This window comes from Mobula birostris, chromosome 2 (assembly GCF_030028105.1).
Source record: "Mobula birostris isolate sMobBir1 chromosome 2, sMobBir1.hap1, whole genome shotgun sequence".
NCBI lineage: Eukaryota > Metazoa > Chordata > Chondrichthyes > Myliobatiformes > Myliobatidae > Mobula > Mobula birostris.
Window position 1 is genome coordinate 223,191,650 of NC_092371.1, and position 22,931 is coordinate 223,214,580.

The 22,931-nt window shown below is 40.0% G+C and overlaps 1 protein-coding gene across 3 annotated transcripts in view; it reads right to left on the reverse strand.

Moving 5' to 3' along the window:
* tmem200a (transmembrane protein 200A) overlaps positions 1-20,853 on the reverse strand; it is a 60,038-nt gene extending 39,185 nt beyond the window's left edge. The window contains exons 1-3 of one of the 3 annotated variants that reach the window (XM_072251535.1): positions 20,110-20,853; positions 18,008-18,130; positions 10,565-12,601 (exon numbers count right to left, since the gene is read on the reverse strand). In XM_072251535.1, coding sequence (XP_072107636.1) covers positions 11,123-12,586 — 1,464 coding nt within the window. In that variant the 5' untranslated portion in view covers positions 12,587-12,601; positions 18,008-18,130; positions 20,110-20,853 and the 3' untranslated portion in view covers positions 10,565-11,122. Of the gene's footprint in view, positions 1-10,564; positions 12,602-18,007; positions 18,131-20,109 lie in introns of those variants that run through there. The other 2 variants (XM_072251534.1, XM_072251536.1) reach the window with 2 other exon arrangements.
* Between the last annotated feature and the right edge of the window lie 2,078 nt (positions 20,854-22,931).

Below are 22,931 nucleotides of genomic sequence, written 5' to 3' on the forward strand. Positions count from 1 at the left end.
TCAGTTAGATACAGACTAACCAGGAGAAAATGCCTGAAGTTAAAATAAGAACTATTGGTGCACATCTGGGAAAAAAACAGAAAATACCAAAAATACTCAGCTGGCAAATTAGGCAGCCTCTGTAGAAAAGAAACATACAATATTTCAGGGTGTGGGCACGTGGCCAAGTGGTTAAAGCATTCAACTAGCGACCTGAAGGTCAGGAGTTCGAGCCCCAGCCAAGGCAGCGTGTTGTGTTCTTGAGCAAGGCACATTGCTCTGCGATGACACTGGTGCCAAGCTGTATTGGCCTTTGTCCTTCCCTTGGACAACATCGGTGTCGTGGAGAGGGGAGACTTGCAGCATGGGTAACTGCTGGTCTTCCATACAACTTTGCTCAGGCCTGCGCCCTGGAGAGTGAAGACTTTCCAGGTGCAGATCCATGGTCTCGCAAGAATAACGGATGCCTTAATATTTCAGGATGAAGGCTGACTAAAAGCATGTCCTAATCATATAGGAATTGTGAGTTGACAAATCCAATTAAGAGCTCCAATTTCCCTCAACAAGATGTAGCTATGTATAAGCCAGGTCACCTGACAGAAGAAGCATTTCATTCAAGTGAGCTTCCTATAGAGGCGAGACCAGTATTAACAGCTTGAATTGAAATCAATGTAAACATATTTTAGAACTGAGTACAACATGGCCATTCTCCTACCACTGTCAATATTTGGGGAGTAATCACTTCTTTTTGCAATGACTCTCAGTTCACTGGCTGTTGCAAGCCATCAGAACTTTATGCAAACTGGTCAAAACTTATTTTGTTCTTTTATTGCACATAAATTGGATATTGAGATATAAGGAAGTGGCGGGAAATAATATAGCAAGCCTGAATATCCTCAGTAGTTTGACTAGATTGGTCTCACAGGATTGAGGAGGACAGAGCTAGGATCAGTAAAATTCCTAAAGAGGCAGGCAATGATTTTGGGCACATGGGATAGGTGGACACCCAAGGCACAGCCATAATGTTCCTCAGTTCCACAGTTCCAAGTGAAGTAATTGCTTTGTCAGTGACTCCACAAGCTGCAGTGAAGATGTTGAATGATGTCATTGGATCCTGACTCCAGAATTTTGGCCTTAGTGGCAGAGAGAACGGCCACAAAGTATAATCAAGAACACTTGTAGACAGGAAAAGGCCTAGGGATGAATATTCATTCTTAACCACATGCACTTAATAGCCAGTATTGTGACAGCTGCACATCGCATTCAGCTTCCAAAATTTGTTTCCATTGCTGTAATTTTGAATTCCTGAAGTGACTTGCAATGTGCAGCCTTTTTTAAACTGCACATATGCAATCTAGCTCTATAAATTGGCAATCTATTAAGGCTTGGCTCTTACACTGCTCATCCAAACAAGTTGGTCTTTCTTTTAAGCCAAGGTGTTGATAAATGCAAATATCACAGAGTTTCTCTATTGAGTAAATGAGGCGATTAGAAGCCAATTGTATTCACAAGCTGTGAAATAAATATTTTTAGTTACAACCAGAGGCACTAAACTGACCTATCATATTACCTTTTCAAAGCCACTTCAAAAATCAACAAATTCTTCAAAACGAATCAAATTAATTGTTCAATTTTTCTGATTTCTTTTTTGAACAGCTCATGAACTCCTCCTTCCTTGGCCTGGAATGTTTACATCTAAGAATAGAATTCATCTCTTGAAAGAAGTAATGTGTGAGTACTGTACAAATTTTTTTTGGGTCTGCCTCAATAATAAGCACTTAATAATTTTTAGGGTGTTCATTGCTTAGAAGATAGGCCTGCAATTTTGCAGCATCTTTCATAATGAGTCTCACAATTCAGGTGGTACAAATAAAGCGATTTTTCTAGTGGGAATGTGGTGGCCAGTTTGGTTGAAGTACTCTCTCACAAACAACAAATTGAGAATGATCAGATATTCTACACTTTAATAATCTAGGCGGGCAGTTAAATATTGTCTGGAATATTATGAAATCTTCTCATTTTTCTTTGAGCTAGTGCCATAAAATCTTTTATGTCCATCTGTAAAAGATTCAGCGTGACATCTCAGTAAGTAATCCAGCACTCCCTCAACACATCTCTGATTGTAAATGGTATGGAATGGGATTTCTGAACCTAAATTAGACTATGGTAGCAGAGTGGGTACTGGTTTACAGAACCAATAATCCGGGCTCAATTTCCCACCGCTGCCTGTGAGGAGTTTGTACGCTCTCCCTGTGACTGCATGGGTTTCCTCCGGGTGCTCCACTTTCCTCCCACAAACCCACAGAGGTACTGATTAGTAGGTTAATTGGTGATTGTAAGTTGTCCCATGATTAGGCTAGGGTTAAATCAGCGGATAGGTGGAGGGCACGGCTTGAAGACGTGCCGTGTCACAATAAATAAATAAACCTCGCCTACAAAGTAGCAACCTGCTTCTTGATCTATGGTTATCATAAAGGCAGTAGATAACATCTCAAGCAACACACATAAAAGTTGCTGGTGAACGCAGCAGGCCAGGCAGCATCTCTAGGAAGAGGTACAGTCGACGTTTCAGGCCGTTTCTCTTCCTAGAGATGCTGCCTGGCCTACTGCGTTCCCCCAGCAACTTTTATGTGTGTTGCTTGAAATTCCAGCATCTGCAGATTTCCACATGCTTGCGTTTTTAGATAACATCTCACTTCAGCTATAGAAGGGTTGAATATGCTAAGGAAGCCTTAGATATTTTTATACCATTGCCAGTTACAATTCAATAATTCAACCTCATTTGGTTTACTTTCTAAATGTGGAAGGGAAAATACTGCGCAGCGGATAGGCAATGTAAATCTGTTGTTCTTGGCTTAAAACAGTCGTCATTATTATATTTCAGGCTGCAAATAGGAAGTGACTTATTTTCTGCTGTAGCCTAATTGCTCATAATAACTGAAACAAGGGGAAAGATGTTAACTCCCTGGTATCTGTTACATTGTGTTCCCAAGCAGAGGCACAGCTCAAACAGAAGTGCTGAGATCTGATGATGTGCCCGTGGTAGGATATGGGCATCATGTGACCATCCAAGCCAGTTCAATATTTGACAGGTCACACGATGAGGGATAATGTTGCAAACGAAAGGTAATGCCAGCAGCAGCTTGATATTCCTGATCCACTGGGATTCCTAAAGGGTTTTAGCATTCTTTTTGGGAATTGCTTTGTTTGTGAAAGGGAATTCAGGCGATCAGAGTATATTAATATGATTGACCTCTGATTCAAGCATGCACTGTTTAACCAGAGGTCCCTGACAGCCTTGCTTCCAGCAGACAAAGGGAGTCGCAGTCTTACATTATAATAGATTTTATTAATGTAATTACATTATATTTCTTATATTAACTTAACCAAGAACCTTTTCCCAGTGATAGCACTAGAACGGAAATCAATATTGGCAGAAATACATTCAAAATTACTATCCGTTTCCTAAATAATGGATCTGCAATAACACTGTCAATGTTGTTTTTGTTTTATAAATGGTATTGGCTATATCTTATCAGGAGTTTCAGAAGATTTGGTATAGACCATGAGACCATAAGACATAGGAGCAAAAATAGGCCAATTGGCCTGTTGAGTCTGTTCTACCATTTCATCATGGCTGATCTTTTTTCCTCTCAGCTAAAATCTCCTGCTTTCTCCCCCTATCCCTCATGCCCTGACCAACCAAGAATCTATCAACCTCTGCCTTAAATATACACAAAGACTTGGCCTCCACAGCTGCCTGTGGCAAAGAATTCCACAGATTCAGCACTCTGCCACTAAAGACACTTGCATATTTCTACAGATGAACTGTGGAGAGCACTTTAACTGGCTGCATCACAGTTTGGTATGGGGAGGGGGGAGTGGGGGGGTGACTGCATAGGATCAAAAGAGGCTTCAGAGAGTTGTTAGCTTTGTCAGCTCCATCACGGGCACTAACCTCCACAGTACCGTGGACATCTTCAAGGAGAAATGCCTCAAAAAGGAGGCATCCATCATTAAGGATGCCCGTTACCCAGGTCATGCCTTGTTCTCATTGCTACCATCAAGGAGGAGGTACAGAAACCTGAAGGCACATATTTAATGAATCAGGAACAGCTGCTTCCCTTCTGTCATCTGATTTCTGAGTGGACAATATATTTTATTATAGTACATGATTTTTCTATTATTATGTTTTGCACTGTACTGCTGCCACAAAGACAACATATTTCATGACAGTTTCCGTCCTGTTTGTTTTGAACCATCATTTGAGCAAATGCCTTTATCCTTCTGAATTTAACCTTGTTTCCTGGACGCTTCATAGTAATTACCGTAATACTTTATAGCACCAGCAACTGAAAAGTCAGTGTTCAATTCCTGCTGCTGTCTGTAAGCAGTTTGTGTGTTCTCCCCATTATTGCTTGGGTTTCCTGCGAGTGCTCTGGTTTTCTCCCACATTCCAAAGACGTAAGGGTTAGGCTAGTAGGTTGTGGGCATGCTACGGTGGCTCTGGATGTGATGTGACACTTATGGGCTGTCCCCAGCACACTCTCAGATTCTGCTGATCTTTTGATGTACATGTGACAAATAAAGGTAATCTTTATCTTTTCTTCTCTTTTCAATACCCTGACTCGATGTTCTGAACAAGTTACCCCTAATCTCTCCCACCTTAACATCTTTTTTTCTCTGACCTATGTCTGTTTAGCTTTCTTTGACCATCTCTCATTGAGTATCTTGGGTTTATAAAGGAGTGTTCAGATTTTAATTGTTCTGTATGAATATCGGCTGTTGTGCAAGAAAGCCGGTATGTACTGTTTGAAAGATTCTTGGCGCCCATTATGCCTCCAGAACATTCTTTTGTCTCTGTAGATCTGCATTACCTAAACATATATTTTAGACAAGCTTTTGTTCTGAGCCACTAAATTACGAAAACACCTGATCAAATAAGTCAATTTAAAAGTAACTTTGAGAAAGAGCCAAGTACTTCAAAGTAGTATTATGTTGCATTCAATGTACAATTGAGCTTAATATGTCCTAGATGACCCAAAAATCGACAATTTCTTAACCTCACCAGACGATTCTTGACCATCTGACTTCCTACAGCAGATTGCTTGTTGCTCCAGACTGCAGTATCTGCAGTCTCTTGGGTCTCAATGCATTCCTTATTTGCTGATTTAATTCACCCTAGTTGATTGGAAATATCAGACAGGTATTCAATAATTCAAATTAGTCACATTTCAGGCTTAGCACGGTACTTAAAATGTCCCGGTGGACAGGAATTTGATGACAAGCAAGTAAGACAACTTGTACTTTCAGCTCATCCTTTCAACATTTAAACCTAAAAAATTCATGGATTCTGGAAACATGGTAGAATTCTGAAAGGGCCCAATATCTCTTCATTGCTTTGACCTCTCCATGAAGATGTCCTAATCCCTGAGTGAGTGTCATCTGGAGCACATTTGAAATATCTTTTAATAAGTCCATCTTAGAATTTTCCAAATTGCTTACTTGTAGTTATAGTGAGATTCAGTGTTAATGTCTTAACATGTACTGGTTAGACTGGAAGTTCAGCAGGTTGGAGCATAAGTTTTAATTCCAACTAGAGGATTAAAATTCAGTTAATTTAATGCATTGAATAAATCACTAATGCTATTCACTGTCATTATGAAACTACTGATCTTCAGCAATTGGTTCAGTTTTAACCAATATACATTACTGTGCAGAAGTTTTAGGCACCCCAACTATATATATGTGCTGTAATGTAAAGAAAATCACCAGAGAGATGCAGCTGGTAGATATGAAGTAGTCTTTTATTGAGCAAAAATGAGACACTCTCAGAAGAAAGAGGCCTGATCAACCCAGTATTCTGTGACATTTTATATGCTAAAGATCAAAGGACAATTCTATAGTTCACAATGTGTCTACAGTGCTTCCTTTGAATAACATGTAACTTCCATACCTTCTTCTTTGTAGTCACACTCCAGACATCCAAAATGGATGTAATCAGCATTGTCTGGTTTTTCAATTAACTGCTGTGCACAGCTCTAGGAACCTATTGTCTAGTGCTGCATTTTAAGTTTAATCTACAGTCCACGTTCAGATTGTGGGCTGAAGTTAGTTGCTAAAGTTAATATATTGCTATACACCTTAATTCCAGAATATGCCTTAACAACGTAAGACCACAAGGCATAGGAGCAGAATTAGGCATCCAGCCCATTGAGTCTGCTCTGCCATTTCATCATAGCTGATCATGGATCCCACTCAACCCCAAACTCCTGCCATCTCGCCATACCCTTTGATGTCCTGACCGATCAGGAAATTATCAACTTCCGCCTTAAATATACCCACAGACTTGGCCTCCACTGTAGTCTGTGGCAGAGCATTCCACAGATTCAATACTCTCTGGCTAAAAAGATCCCTTCTTACCTCTATTCTAAAAGGTTGCCCCTCAATTTTGAGGTTGTGCCCTCTAGTTCTGGATACCCACACCACAGGAAACATCCTCTTCACATCCACCCTATCTAGACTTATCAATATTTGGTAGATTTCAATTAGATTCCCACATATTCTTCTAAATTCCAGTGAGTACAGGGCCAAACCTGCCAAGCGCTCCTCATATGTTAACCCCTTCATTCCCCCGGAATCATCCTCGTGAACCTCCTCTGGATTCTCTCCAATGACAACACATCTTTTCTGAGATATAGGGCCCAAAGTTGTTGGCAATACTCCAAGTGCAGCCTGACCAGTGCCATATAAAGGCCGACCATTATCTCCTTGCTTTTATATTCTCTTCCCCCCTGAAATAAATGCCAACATTCCATTTGCCTTCCTTACCACAGACTCAACCTGCAAATTAACCTTCTGGGAGTCTTGCACAAGGAGTCCTAAGTCCCTCTGCACCTCTGATGTTTGAACCTTCTCCCCATTTAGATAATAGTCTGTGCTATTGTTCCTTTTATCATACATTTCCCAACACTGTATTCTATTCTGCCACTGTTTTGCCCATTCTTCCAATTTAAGTCCTGCTGCAATCGCATTGCCTCCTCAGCACTACCTACTCCTCCTCCTATCTTCCTATCATCCACAAACATTGCCACAAAGCCATCAATTCCACTATCTAAATCATTGACAAACAATTTGAAAAGCAACGTTCCCAATACCGACCCCTGAGGAACACCACTAGTCACCGGCAGCCAACCAGAAAAGGCCCTTTTTATTCCCACTCGCTGCCCCATGCCTCTCAGCCATTCCTCTATCCATGCCAGCATCTTTCCTGTGACACCATACGATTTTATCTTGTTAAGCAGCCTCATGTGTGGCATTTTATCAAACGCTTTCTGAAAATCCAAGAAAATGACACCCACTGCCTCTCCTTTGTCCACCCTGCTCGTTATTTCCTCGAGGAACTCTAACAGATTTGTCAGGCAAGATTTCCCTTTGCAGAAACCATGCTGACTTTGACTTATTTTAGCATTAGGCTCCAAGTACCTCAAAACCTCATCCTTAATAATAGACTCCAACACTTTCCGAACCACTGACTGGCCTATAATTTCCTTTTTTTTGCCTTCCTCCCTTCTTAAAGAGTGGAGTGACATTTGCAATCTTCCAGTCCTCCAGGGCCATGCCAGAATCAAGTGATTCATGAAAGACCATGACCAATGCATCCATCTTCAGCAACCTCTCTCAGGACTCTGTGATGTAGTCCATCTAGTTCAGGCGACTTATCCATCTTAAGACCTTTCAGTTTGCCTAGCACATTTTCCTTGGTTTTAGCAATGGCACTCAGGCCTGTTTCCTTACACTCACGGACCTCTGGCACACTGAGAGTGTCTTACACAGTGAAGGCAGATGCAAAGCACCCATTCTTCATCTGCCATTTCTTTGTCTCACATTAATACCTCACCAGCATCATTTTCCAGTGGTCCAATATCAACTCTCACATCCCTTTTACTCTTTAAATAACTGAAAAAACTTTTGGTATCCTGCTTTATATTATTGGCTAGTCTGCCCTCATATTTCATCTTTTCCCTTCTTATAGCTTTTTTAGTTGCCTTTTGTTGGATTTTAAAAGCTTTCCAATCTTCCAACTTCCCACTCGCTTTTGCTAATTTATATACCCTTTCCTTCGGTTTTAAGCAGTCCTTAATTTCCTTTGTCAGCCACGGTTTCTACCCCTGCCATCTGAGAACTTCTTCCTCTGTGGGACGTATCTATCCTGCGCCTTGTGAACTATTCCCAGAAACTTCAGCCATCTCTGCTGTGCCGTCAACCCCACCAGTATTGCCCGCCGATCCACCTGGGCAAGCTCCTCACTCATGCTCTTATGACTTTTGCACAGTATTGTATTAACATTATTTTGTGTTTTTTTCCTCACTCTGCATATTTTGTTGTCTGTACTGTTGGGTGTGGACTTTCATTGATTCTACAGTGTTTCTGTGAATGCCCACACAAAAATGAATCTCAGACTAGGTTATAAATTTAAGTATTTAATGACATCCAGTAGAGGTTTCAGGAGAAATTACCTTGGCAATCAGACTGAGTTCTATATTCTAATCTTAATTTTACTAGCTAAAATATAAAGAAACAAACAAATTGTTGTGCTGATGAGGCAGATGAAAGGGATGGGAGGAATCTAAGTTGTAGCATAAACGCTAGCATAGAAAAACGGAGTATTTTCCATTGTAATCCTGATAACTTGCTGAATGCTGTCATCATTTTTTTTCTCCTTATTCTCGGATCACAATAAGCCACTAAACATTCTGCAAATGATGTTGTTTGAAACTCCACAGGTAGCATTTTGATGTACTTATTATTGCAGACCTGCAAGAACAACCAGGGAGTCACCTTGAACATGCCAATATTTAACTGCATCCTCTGGCCCTCCAGCAATGGCACAACTATTTAAGCCACAAAGGGAATAAAAACTTGATTCTGACAGCAACTGTGGAGAGAAAATAAGAATTAACATCGAAGAGTTACTGACCTGAACCACTAGCTCTGTTTCTTTATTCCACAGATGTGCAGTTCTCTTTTTATTTTAGATTTCCAGCATTTTAATTTTGGATTGTAGCCATTAAAGGAGACAACTATGCATAGTGCGTTTGAGAGCATCAGTGATCTGAGTAAATGGTGATCCCAGATTATAGACAGCAATTGATTAAACAAATGGCTTTGCTCACATTAGACAACTCACAGTAATTTAGGAAGTTTGACACTATGGTGTTGCAGATGAAGGTGCCGGATCTTCCCAACAATGCATCAGTCACTCGGTTGATGCAGCTCTTGGCAGAAAATTGACTGACAATGTAGATATTCTTGAAACTAGCTAACACTCGCACCACCAGGTTCAAAACCAGTTACTACCCCTCAACTATCAGTCTCTATGCTCACTTGCCCATTCATTGAGATCTTCCCACAGCCAATGATCTCATTTTAAGGACTCTTTATCTCATGCTCTTGTTATTTATTACTATTTATTTATACTTGCATTTGCACAGTTTGTTGTCTTCTGCACTCTGGTTGGTCTTTCATTGATCCCCTATTGTATATACTATTCTATAGATTTGCTGAGTATAGCCACAGGAAAATAAATCTCAGGGTTAGGTGACATATGTTGTAAGTACTTTGATACTGAAGTTTCTTTGAACTTTGAAATTTGGATAGGCAAGGTTTACCTTGATTTCAACAGTGTTGTCAGCAATTGCAACTGCCATCCTGTTCAACACAGGTTTATGAAGGCATGTCTTTGCCATCATTGTCAGGTAACTGCCCAGCTGTGTACATATAATTGAAGATACAAGATACAAGTCACCTTCTGTATCAGATCACATTTTGTTCTGTTAGTGGTACCACATCAGGTATAGATTGTGCATTTTTGCAAAGGAATGGGAGGAAAAATAAATTAGTAGTGGGGCTTATTTTAAACAGCTGAATTTTGTAATAGGTAAGTAGCGCAATTACTTTAAAATCGACTCACTTTCAAGGACGCTTCATCTCATATTCTCAATATTTATTGCTTATTTATTTATCACTATCAAGGACTCTTCATCTCATGTTCTCAATATTTATTACTATTCTTTCTTTCTTTTTGTATTTGCAAAGTTTATCTTTTGCACATGGCTGACCACCCAGGTTGGTGTACCCTTTCATTGATTCCATTATAGTTATTATTCTATTATGAATTTATTGAGAATGCCTGCAAGAAAATGAATCTCAGGGTTGTATATGGTGACATATATGTACTTTGATAATAAATTTACTTTGAACTCTGAAAACGAATGGTTTCTTTATTATGCCAGGAACTGAGTAAAGCTAATTGTATTCGTATGGCATCATGCTGCCATGTGATATGTGCGTGCCTTGCTTAAAGTAAACACAAAGTTACACTCGCATTTTCGGACTCCCTGCATCTTCCTTTGAATTACTTTAATGTTTTGAAGTTATAAAACATAACAGAAACAATAGGCAACCTTCACAAATCCTAACTTTCCATTCTTGGCCGGTTCCATTCTTGCTGGTGATTTTACTGCGGAAATTGTTACCACCATGTACATGTGATCAATGATTGATAAAATAGAAACACAAAAAATTCGTATGCTATACACATTTTATTTTTATTTAAAAAATAACAAAATGTATGTTGCAGGCATTAATATGGGGTTATAGCAAAATATTGGTAATTGCCATGAAATGTACAGGCTCAAATTCTGTACTGGAAATACAAATGCCTGCATCCCAATTTATCATTCAATCAATGTTCATACACCTTCATTAGAATAATACTTATTGTAGATTTAACACCACTTGAACTTCAAAGATAAGTTTTGCCTATCCATCACGGATGGAGGATAAACTGAAGGTAAATCTTGTTCTGTGTTATTGTCAGACTGGACTAAGACTTGTACTCCATCAATACCTGAGCAGTTGGTTTATGCAGAACTAACAAACACAGCATAAAATATGTCAACAATGCTCCTGACCAACATGGGAAAAAAATTGAACTTAGGGTGCCAGTTCAGATCACCATCTACAAATATTCCTTATTTGTACTGAAAATAAGCTCTCTTTAAAATAGACATGCACTTCTCGCAAATACGTTTCTTAAATTAGCTTAAAATATAAACACTTGGTAGAAATCGATACTCCTTCAAAACCTTGTTTCCGAAGCTCCATGTCTTAACTTGTTATCTAAAAATTCATTGTTTTCAAAACTTAGATTATTATGAGATCTTGAGATCATTAGTAATTTCTCTTTATTTGTATAGCCACCCTTTGCAGAGGTCTGTGGCACAGGTAGTGTGTCCATAGGATCCTCTTTATTTTCCAGTTTCACATAACCCTTGCTGTTACTACGGTCGAGCCTCGGCCAGCTTGGATGCTTTCTTTGCTCGGTCTGAACTGTGAGTGTTAAGGGGCCTCTCTCCAAGTCCAAGGACTTGGAGTGACAGGACAGCATGTGGAGGGAAGTGTTTGATCCAAACTCTTTCTTGGGAATGCCTGGTGATAGAAATATCCCCGTGGATGTCTCAGAAGGTGAATTGGGTGGGTTTCCACCTGTTGCAGTGGTGTTGCTTCTTAACAGGCGTGGATTAGGTGGTTTGTAAGAGTCACTGGTATCAGTTGACGGTACCGTTAAGGAAGCCATGGAGGAGTGTTTCACCCTTCCTTTACTCAGCTCAGAATCCTCTGTGATATTGTCAAGTTCAGGTTCATCGATTACACAGTTGTTGAGTTTAATAACAGGGAGTGTGAACGCATTGATAGACGATGAAACAATAGATTTGGTCTCACACTTCTTAGAATTGCTATTTTTCTCTCTCTGAGTTTCAGGCTGCAGCCGATACATGGAGCTTGATGCTGATGGGGTTTTGGGATGTAAAAGTGTAGTAAATTCCTTGGGTGGTCCATCTTCTTCATCACAAGAGTTCCATTTCATTGCAACAATTCTTTCGTTAGATGATCCAGACAATGAGAGCAATACATTTGCAGCCAATTTAGCAGTACATTGGTTGTCATAACATTTAATATCGGGATCCCCAGCGTGGCCAATCCAAGCCCCATTCATATGTCTTTGCTCTTTAATTCTTTGGCTATGGATATCAATGACAGTAGAATAAATATCTTGCATGTGTATCACTTTTGTTTCTTTGTCCCTATTTTCATGCAGTATGGCATTAGCACAAATAAATATGAAAATCCCTATCCCCATGGTGAAAGGGCCAATCATTTTCATTTTGTCGGAGTGTAAGTGCTGCTCAAAAAATTCCACTAATACTCCGGCATGGTCTGATATTACATGAGACCCATTACTGAGCACTCCAGATTTGGAAGTCACAGGATGTTTCTTATCTACCTCCTGTGGCCAATAACCAAGAACAGCCATTGCGATCCCAACCATCAAAATTAAAATTCCAAGGAAAAGGAAAAACCCTGATGGGGAATAGAGTCTAATTTTGCCTCTGACGACAACAACATCAGCTTTGGGCTTGCGTTTGACTCTCCTCTTCTCTGGCGCAGAAGACGCAGGAGGAAGGTGAGGATGCTGCGATCTGGCAGAGTCCTGTCTCTTCAGAGCTGCCAGCCCCGTTATTACACCCCCTGTAGCTATCATTGCACTGTCTTCTTCCTTGAATGTCAAGAACAGGACAATTTCAGAATGGCAGCTGAACTTTTGTCAATGGTTACAGGAGGCAAAAGATCTGTGTAACTTCATATTTACAACAATTAAAGACATGCATAGTGGCAATAAAACTAATCCCACTTCCACCAAGTTCTTATTAAATTTGTTTAAATAATGAAAGTTTATTAAGGCCACCATGGAAACAGCGCTCTCAATAGGCATTGCTTAAATCTCTGTCCATGATTCAAAGATAGGATTAAGCTGTGTTTACTGACATCATTAGTGTTTATTATTTTTTTGCAATTTAAGTACTTCTAATGCAATTGTAAATAGTTAATGTGTTTATTACGTTAAGAGTCTCAAGAGAAGTCATAATTGTGATAGTAGTGCAACATGACAATCAAAGAAATACTTGCCTTCCGCTTAGTTACCAACAAGGCATACGAGCGATATGAGTACATGGACGTCAAATTGTTTCATATAGAAAGTGATGGGAAACTGCTGCACAATCATTATGCTATCTGTTGTTTCATTATATAGCAGTTTTCAGGAACTAAATGGTTGACTAATCACCTTGCGACATACCTGGACAAAATGTGGATTGTACTAAGTAATGGGATAGGAAGAGTGAAGAGACACTTTTAAAAGATGTTAAGTTTGCTGGGTGTTTGTTAAAATTGGTTGTTAACTCACTAATGAATGATAGTAGAACCAACAAGTTTCATCATTATCCCAATATAGGATCAGCTATTCTGGATTGGGTGTTGTGCAATGAACCAGAATTGATTAGGGAGCTTAAGGTAAAAGAACCATTAGGGATAAGTGATCATTATATGATCGAATTCACCCTGAAATCTGAGAAGGAGAAGCTAAAGTCAGATGTATCAGTATTACAGTGGAGTAAAGGGAATTACAGAGGTATGAGAGAGGAGATGGCCAGAATTAATTGGAAAGGAAAACTGTCAGGGATGATGGTAGAGCAGCAATGGCTGGATTTTCTGGAAGCAATTCAGAAGGCACAGGATATATACATCCCAAAGAGGAGGAAGTATTCTAAAGGAAAGACGACACAACTGTGGCTAACAAGAGAAGTCAAAGCCAACATAAAAGCCAAAGAGAGGTAATAATAGAGCAATCATTAGTGGGAAGTTAGAGGATTGGGAAGCTTTCAAATACCAACAAAAGGCAACTAAAAAGTCATTAAGAAAGTAAAAATGGAATATGAAAGCAGGCAAGCCAATAATATTAAAGATGATACCAGAAGTTTCTTCAGATACATAAAGTGTAAAAGAGAGGTGAGAGTGGATATCAGACCTCTGGAAAACAATGCTGGAGATGTAGTAGGGGAGACAATGAAATGGTGGGTGAACTGAGTAAGTATTTTGCATTACTGTGGAAGACACTAGTATGGTGGAAGTAGTGTATGAAGTTGGAGAGAAGATTCCTGGGAAACTGAAAGGTCTGAAGACAGATGTCACCTGGACCAGATGGTATACACCCCAGCTTTCAGAAAGAGGTAGCTAAAGAGATTGTGGAGGCATTAGTAATGATCTTCCAAGAATCACTAGATTATGGAATGGTTCTGGAAGACTAGAAAATTGCAAATATCACTCCATTCTTCAAGAAGGGAAGAAGCAGTCAAAAATAAATTATATGCCAGTTAGTCTGACCTCAGTGGTTGGGAAGATGTTGGAGTTGATTATGAAGGATGAGGTCTCAGGGTACTTGAAGACACATGATAAAATAGGCCATAGTCAGCATCGTTTCCCTTAAGGGAAAATCTTGCCTGACAAATCTGTTGGAATTCTTTGAAGAAATAACAAGTAGGATAGACAAAGGAGAATCAGTTGATGTTGCGTATTTGAATTTTAAGAAGGCCTTTGACAAGATGCCACACACAAGGCTGCTTAACAAGTTACGAACCCATGGTATAACAGGAAAGATTCTATTAAGGCTAAAGCAATGGCTGATTGGCAGGAAGTAAAGAGTGGGAATAAAGGGAGCCTTTTCCGGTTAGCTGCTGGGGATTAATGGTGTTCCACAAGGGACTGTGTTGGGACTGATCCTTATGACATTATTTGTCAATAATTTGGACGATGGAATTGATGGTTTTGTAGCAAAGTTTGCAGATGATACAAAGATAGGTGGAGGGACAGGTAGTTTTTAGGAAGTAGAGAGGCTACAGAAGGACTTAAGACAGATTAGGAGAATGGGCAAAAAATGGCCATGTGGGAAGTGTATGGTCATGCATTTTGGTAGAAGAAATGAAAGGGTTCACTATTTTCTAAAAGGAGAGAAAATACAAAAACCCAAGGTGCAAAGGGACTTGGGAGTCCTTGTGCAGGATTCCCTAAAAGTTAATTTGCAGGTTGGGTCTGTGGTGAGAAAGACAAATGCAATATTAGCATTCCTTTCAAGAGGACTAGAATATATAAGAAAGAATGTAATACTGAGACTTTGTAAAGCATGGGTGAGGCCTCATTTGGAGTATTGTGAGCAGGTTTGGGCCCCAAGTCTTGGAAAGGATGTGCTGAAACTGGAGAGGGTTCAAATCCGATTCACGAAAATGATTCCAGGATTAAATGAAGAGTATTTGATAGCTCTGGGCCCGTATTCACTAGAATTCAAAAGAATGGGGGTTGACCTCATTGAAACCTATCAAATGGTGAAACACCTTGATACAGTGGATGTGGAGAGGATGTTTCCTATGGTGGGAGAGTCTAAGACCAGAGGACACAGCCTTGGAATAGAGGGGGTTCCTTTTAGGACAGAAATAAGGAGGGGTTTCTTTTGCAAGAGATCGGTGGATCTGTGGAATTCTTTGGCACAACCAGTTGTGGAATCCAAGTCTTTATGTACATCTAAGGCAGAGATTGATAGCTTCTTGATTTGTCAGGGCATGAAGGGATATGGGGAGAAAGCAGGAGATCCGTTCTGAGGGGAAAATTGGATCAGGTATGATGAAATGATGGAGCAGATTCGATGGGCCAAAAGGCCTAACTCTGCTCCTATATCCTATGGCATCTTGTTTCCTGTGGTAGGGGAGTCTAGGATCAAAGGACACAACCTCAGAATAGAAGGATCGGAAATGAGGAGGAACTTCTTTAGCCAAAGGGTGGTGAATCTATCGAGTTCAGAAGACTGTGGAGGCCAAGTCATTGGGTATATTTAAATGAGAGTTTAATACGTTCTTGATTAGTAAGGCAGGAGAATGAGGTTGAGAGGGATAATAAATCAGTCATAATGGAATGATGGAAAGTGAGTTGGAACATTTTTCTTTTCAAGAGCATTAAGGATGAGAAATTTTGCAAGTTTTGAAAAATGGGGAATTTTCAAATTGACAGCTGTGTATCTGTGGTTTTGGTCATATTTTACAATTAGTGTTTAATAGAAATAGACATGGTAACTGCAAAAGCAAGGACCTTTCTGAGGCTTGTCTGATCAATCCATTTAGTAGATATCCTTCACTAGAGTAAATAGCTTTAATCATGCTTATCTACCCTGTTCTTATGTTCCCTTTAACCATTTTCTGAGAATAATAGAATTGATGCAGCATGAGCAGAAAAAAATTTGGCCCAATAAATATGTCGGCTTTTCACAAGAGCACTGTTACGGCCCTACAACTTTTGTTCTCATGTATCTAGTCCCTCAGCTTTGTCAAAATTTAATCTTCAATATTGACATGCTTTTGCCTCAGTCACTGTGTCCAAAACCAATTTCCACAAAACTTCATGCAAAAAAATCTGTTTGCTCTCTTTAGTTCCAAATCTCTTTCATTTAATACAGTACCAAAGTCTCTTTCACTATTGGAAATAATCAGCTTTCATTCGCCATTCTCGTCTTTGATTATTTTAACCTGGGAACATGCTTGGAAATAAAATGCTGAAAATGTGAGCAAGTACTGCTTTTTTCCCCAACTTCAGACTTCTGTGTAAATATTAGTTTGCCCTTTTCTCAAATCACAATCTGCTACTGTTGAAACTATCAATCCAACATGTCACTTTAATAATGGCCAGAATAATAGGTCATGTGAACAGAAGATTTTTGAGTAAATTCTCTCAGTACAGTCTATTTTGTCAGATGCTGATTCTATATCTTTAATTGTAATGACTGGCCAAATATACAAATATGAACCACTACTTCCTTAAAAGTTTGTGAAGATACACTTAAAACTTTGACAAACTTATATAGATATGTGGTGGAGAATATATTGACTGGCTACGTCACTGCCTGGTTTGGAAGCACCAATGACCTTGAAGTGAAAATCCTACTAAAAGTAGTGGATACAGTCCAGTCCATCACAGGTAATGCCACCACAGAGCACATCTACATGCAGCATTGGTGCAGGAAAGCAGGTTCCGTCATCAGGAAGCCCCACCACTTAGGTCATGCTCTCTTTTCACTGATGCCATCAGGAAGAAAATATAGGAGCTTCAGGACTCACAAGACAAGGTTTAGGAACAGTTATTACCCCTCAACCATCAGATCTTGTACCCAAGGGGACTCCTTCACTCAACTTCTCTTGCTTATCACTGAATTGTTTCCATTACCTATGGACTCACTTTTATCATCTCATGTTCTTGATATTTATTGCTTATTTATTATTATTTTTATTTATTTTTGTATTTGCACAGTTTGTTGTCTTTTGCACACTGGTTGACAATCTTTCCTGTGGGTGCAGCCTTTCATTGATTCTATTATGGTTCAAGTTCCTCAGCATCCGCATCACCGAGGACCTCCCGTAGTCTGTACACACCACTGTGTGGTGAAAAAGGCACAATAGCACCTCTTTCACCTCAGACGGTTGAGGAAGCTTGCTATGGGCCCTCAAATCCCATGAACTTTCAATAGGGGCACAATTGACAGCATCCTGACTGGCTGCCTCACTGCCTGGTATGGGAACTGTACCTCCCTTAAATGCAGGGCTCTGCAGAGAGTGGTGCGGACAGCCCAGCACATCTGTAGTTGTGAACTTCCCATGATTCAGGACAATTACAAAGACAGGTGTGTAGAAAGTGCCCGAAGGATCACTGGGGACCCGAGCCATCCCAACCACAGTCTATTCCAGCTGCTACCATCCGAGAAACGGTACCACAGCATAAAAGCCAGGACCAACAGGCTCTGGGTCGGCTTCTTCCACCAGGCCATCAGACTGATGAACTCACACTGATTTGAGTGTACTCTATATTACATTGATTGTTCTACTTATTATAATTTATTATAAATACTATGACTGCACATTGCACATTTAGATGGAGACGTAACGTCAAGATTTTTATTCCTCATGTATGTGAAGGATGTAACAAATAAAGTCAATTCAATTCAATATTGAATTTACTGAGTATGCACACATGAAAATGATTCTCAGGATTGTGTATGGTGACATAGTATGTACTTTAATAATAAACTTACATTAAACTTTGAACAGAACACTGGAAAGGAAAACTGCAATAAATTTGAGTTTTTTGGCTGAAGCAGGATTGTATATCACAGGAAGCGAAGGGCCAACTTGATCTTGAAATAGATGTCCCAACCCTATAAGAATATAAAGGCATGTGGAAGATGCATTCTTTTACATTTGCACTGTATGAGAACCACTTTTTTTGAGAACAAAGCATAAATATTACTCATAGACTCCTATTGGAAAAAGTTTGTGCACACTAATCCATGTTTAAAATGCCATAGCCCATTAGGAAACTATTTAGTAATTTGATTAACTAATGTAATGGTTCAATTAAGTACTTGATACTAAAGCGGGAGTAGATTATTCACCTCAGTCTTATTCTGATATCAGGCAGGATCATGACTTATCTTTTACCTCTTATCCCTTGATGTGCTTATAGAATTTATTTGTCCTAAATATACTCTGTAACAGGGCCTCCACAGCCTTTTTAGATGGTAAATTCCAAAGATTCCCTTCTCTCTGGGTGAAGAAAGTCATTCTCTTCTTGGTGCTGAACGGCCAGCCCTTTGTGAGAATACAATCTAGGAACCGAAATATGTCGAACTCCATTTCCTGCTCAGCTTTGCTTTAAATCTCTTCCTCTTTAAAGTATTATACACTATCTAGAATTGCTAATCACGTCTTTGAATTAATGTAGCAATGTCATTCATAATAACACTGAATCTTAAACATTGATAACTACCCAGGGTGTAAAGAGAAATCATTCCAGGAGGTATTCTGGCTATTTCTCAGCAATTCCAGTCAGACGATGGTAGAGAGGTAAATGTATCATAGTTCTGCCTCTGGTGAAAATATCGCTCCTAACACCGAGGGAGGGAGGCTATCATCGATTATTTGTCTTTGACAGCATGTGAAGTGATGGACTGACAAAGGAATGAAGTCAACAGCGCCCATTGAGACAGGAATTAACTGGACATTTCTCCCCAGGAATGCGAATGTTTGAAACTCCAGCGCAACATTAAGCAGAAACAAATGCGATGAATTCCACGTGGTGCTAGGACTGACCGAAACGGAATAAACTGGAAGAGACTATATTGATCATTTGTATCTTTCTTTGTAGTTAGTCTGAGATTATGGTTCATAGCCGTAGCATCGACACACAAAGCATTGTTCGAACATTCCACTGCCCGTGACATTGACCGAGACCGCTCTGGTGCCCGGACTATCACTTGTGGGCAATCTTCTTCACGTTGCACGATAGAGCAACGCCTTCTCCCATCCTGATCTGTAACGGGGTTCTGTTGTATTTGGAGTGAGCTTATTAAAGCCAAACGCGAACCGGAGTTCGTTTTCCTTATTATTTCTCTATTTCTGTGTTTTCGATCCCCAATTTTCACGCCCCAACGCAAGAGGAATATCGATTTTAACCTGGAAAAAGACCCCAGGTCAAAGATCAACTCCGAGAAAAGGGATTCCTTTGTCTGAGACGTTAGTCAATAAGAAATGCATCTTTTCAGTGACACGGACAATAACGGAATTGAGACAATGTCAGTTCCTACCACTCTGCCTATGCCCATATTTCTATAAACGCCCATAGGGCTAATCCTGCCCCTTTAAGGAAATTATCAAATGTGATAACAATATATTGTTCCTTAATGTAACACCGTCCTATTTTAGCTGTTAGCTAAAGGATCAGAACTGGCTGGGCTCAAAGCTCCAGATTTTCGTTTGTACCACTATTCAGGTCGGAGCCGTAAAGTCTCTTTTCACCCATCGCCCCTCGAAGTCAGACACAGTTGTATACATTTGCAACAAGTACTAATGCAGTTTGCCTTCGCAGTGGCAGTTCGATGGCCTTTCAGTTTGTAATCTCTGATCCTACCGCACACTTACAGCAGCGATTCTCCTTAATTATTCCGTAAAATACCATGGAATTGAAACACACTCCTGCAATGACAACACTTACTCCCCGCAAGACATCCGATTGCAGTATCCTCTCCGAGCAGAGTACAGGGCGCTAAATAGTCTGCCTCCCTGACAGGGACATAAAGGAATAGCGAGCAGAGGTTTTAGATTTGTATATAGACTTCATTTGAAACGTGAAACTCACCTGAAGATTACAAAATCCTGTTATAACTGGCAGTAGCAGGAGCGGGAATCCGTTCACCGAACGCAATCCTTTGTTACCAATGATCTCTTTTCAAAAGAATCGAGCTGCCCAGTCACCATCTTCGGTATTGTTTGAACTTTCTGTATCTCAGTTCACCGGCGCTACATTCCCGCGTTTCTTGTGGACAGAGAGCTTGTCTTGAACCATTTCTGACCCCCTTTCGCGTTGGCTCCTCTCCTTGGTCATTTGCAGGCAGACTGGGCAACTACTCCCGGGGGACAAAGAGAGCGGTCGGCATTCTCGAATTGAATTCACAAAAGGATGCAAACGTGCCGACCCCTGCCGAGGGGAGCGGATCGAATGAAATGTCAGGCAGCGCTCACACTCCCTCACTCAGCTCTCTAACTGCTACAGAAGAAGAGGGGGAGAAAAGTTGACTTCATATAATCTCAGTTCTTCAAGCTGAACAAATTTAAAAGCCGATAATTATGAAATGAACCCGTAAAATTGTTTTCAAATGGCGAACTCCTTAAAGAAAAATACATTATTGTTGTTTAACTTTTTCTGGTGACTACTGTGTGTTACTTAGCTGATTAGACGGCGGAACGTGCTGTCTTCTGTGTTCCGGATCAGGTCCTGCTAAAAACCAAAGCTCAGACTTAAAGTGTCAGACACCAAAGAAAACTAGGACTAATGTCAGCCACGTGATCTTTCCCCAACCAGGAATGTGACGCATATCGGAGCAGTAGCTTTCTGTCTCTCTTACTCTTCGTTCCTCTGTACATATGTATCCACCTCTGATGGACGCTCATTGGCTCCTCCGATATCCTGCATCTGATTTGCATTAGTAGAACATTCCCACCACCACCCCAGCCCGTGTTTGAAATCTCCCCCTGTGAGAGTTACATAGGGTGTGAATTCACTGGGCTACACTTGGTCCATGTCATCCAATACAGTTCCCTGAATGAAGTAGGGTGTTTCCTGCTAAAGTAGCAAGTTTAAGACAGTATTTTTATCTCAGATGTAAACATTTGTCAACCTTCAAATACACCTTGCCAAATAAAAACCAGGTATATGTCTTTACTTAAAATGTTGACTAAAAGGAAGCTTAGCATCAGAAAAATGCAATGGATATTCTCGATAAAGCTATCCACTTGACCAGACTCCACCCACTATGGTAAAAACAATTGTCTCCTCTTCCACGCCAGATAGAGTACTGTGTGCATTGACTGCAAGATTCATTACAGCCTCTCAGAAATGCATGGCCTCTGCTGCATTGAGGGACAAAAGCAGCAGGAACTGGAGAGCTACCATCTTCTATCCCAAGTTGCATACCAACCTGATTTGGAAACATGTTGTTGAACTTTCATTAACATCTTGGATCATTTGTTAAATTTTAAAGCCTTTGTTCCAAAAACAATCACAATTTTTCAGAGAAATTCGGCAACAATCTGCTCTCCTCCGCCAGCAGCACAGGGTCAATATCCACAGCACATAAGAGCATGAAATATAGAATTCAATAGTTTCTGACTTACCACCAACATTCTTTTTGGAAAGAGCCATGGGTGTTTACACACAGAGGAAGACAGAGAGATACAGCAAGAAAACTGAATCTGCACCAAACATTCACACTAATCTGATAACAATCTTATGGTTTTATTCTCCCCAAATTCTTATCAACTCCCCATAGATTCCACTATTCACCTGCACATTAGGGGCAGTTCACAGTCGTTATTAAACTATCAACTTGTACCTCTTTGGAATATGGGAGGAAACACGCACAGTCACAGGCAGAACATGCAAACTCTGCACAGGCAGCACCAAAGTTCAAGGTTGATGCTGAGTCTCTTGGGGCTATGTATCAGTAGCTCTACCAGCTATTCCCTCCACTCCTGATAAAATATTCAGGCATTTCTATGCAGGCTAGTTTTATCTCTGGAGTAAGTGATGTAAGATTCCCCTTGCCAAATAATAAATAAACCCTGAGCCATGCGTGTGTTTCCTCAACAAATGTTAGGCTTTGTTCGTTCACTGGGAAATTTAGCAAAGGAATAACAGTGATAGTAATAAAGCTATCTGCTCAACCAGCATCTATTCACCACCTTAAATATTAAGATAGATGGATTCATTCCAACAATTCCTGGTATTGTTTTAAATGAATGGACTTCTTTTCCATTCGGTGCTTGCTGTTAATTTCTCAAATAGGCCATCACGGTTATGGACCACACAGACCACCATTATCTAAGGGTGCTAAAGTTAAATCTTTAACGACCCATCATTTTTTAGATAGTTGTCAGTTATTGAATGCAAAAAGCATTCTTTTCTCCCCCAGCTGCTGCTTTCTGGCTCCTCTTTAGAGATTTGAAATTACTTTTATAACACACATCCTGTTGCTTAGATCCAGTGGACGTGCTGATTACTTTTCCATCTACACACACCATTTCAGGCAGGGAAGCTCATCCCTATTACTGTCATAAAAGGGTCCAAATCATTAAATAAACACTGTGTAGAGGGATTTCTTTGCATTAAGATCAGGATGGCCATTTTAATAATTTTTTGCACATGATGTGACGTGATTCCTTATCAATTAAAGATAAAACACTGCTTGGAAACCAAACAAATCCCCTGTCTAGCAACATTTCCCTGTGGATCAATGACTCATCTAGAAATCAGTCACAGTAGTTTATAATGTAAATGTAAAAACTAAGCTACATCGCAGTTCGACACCTTGTTACAATTTAGCCTCATCGCAGCTGAAAGTCAATTCTCACCAGGACATCAGTTAATTCTTAGTGTGGATTCTGCTTTTTTTTTAAAATCTC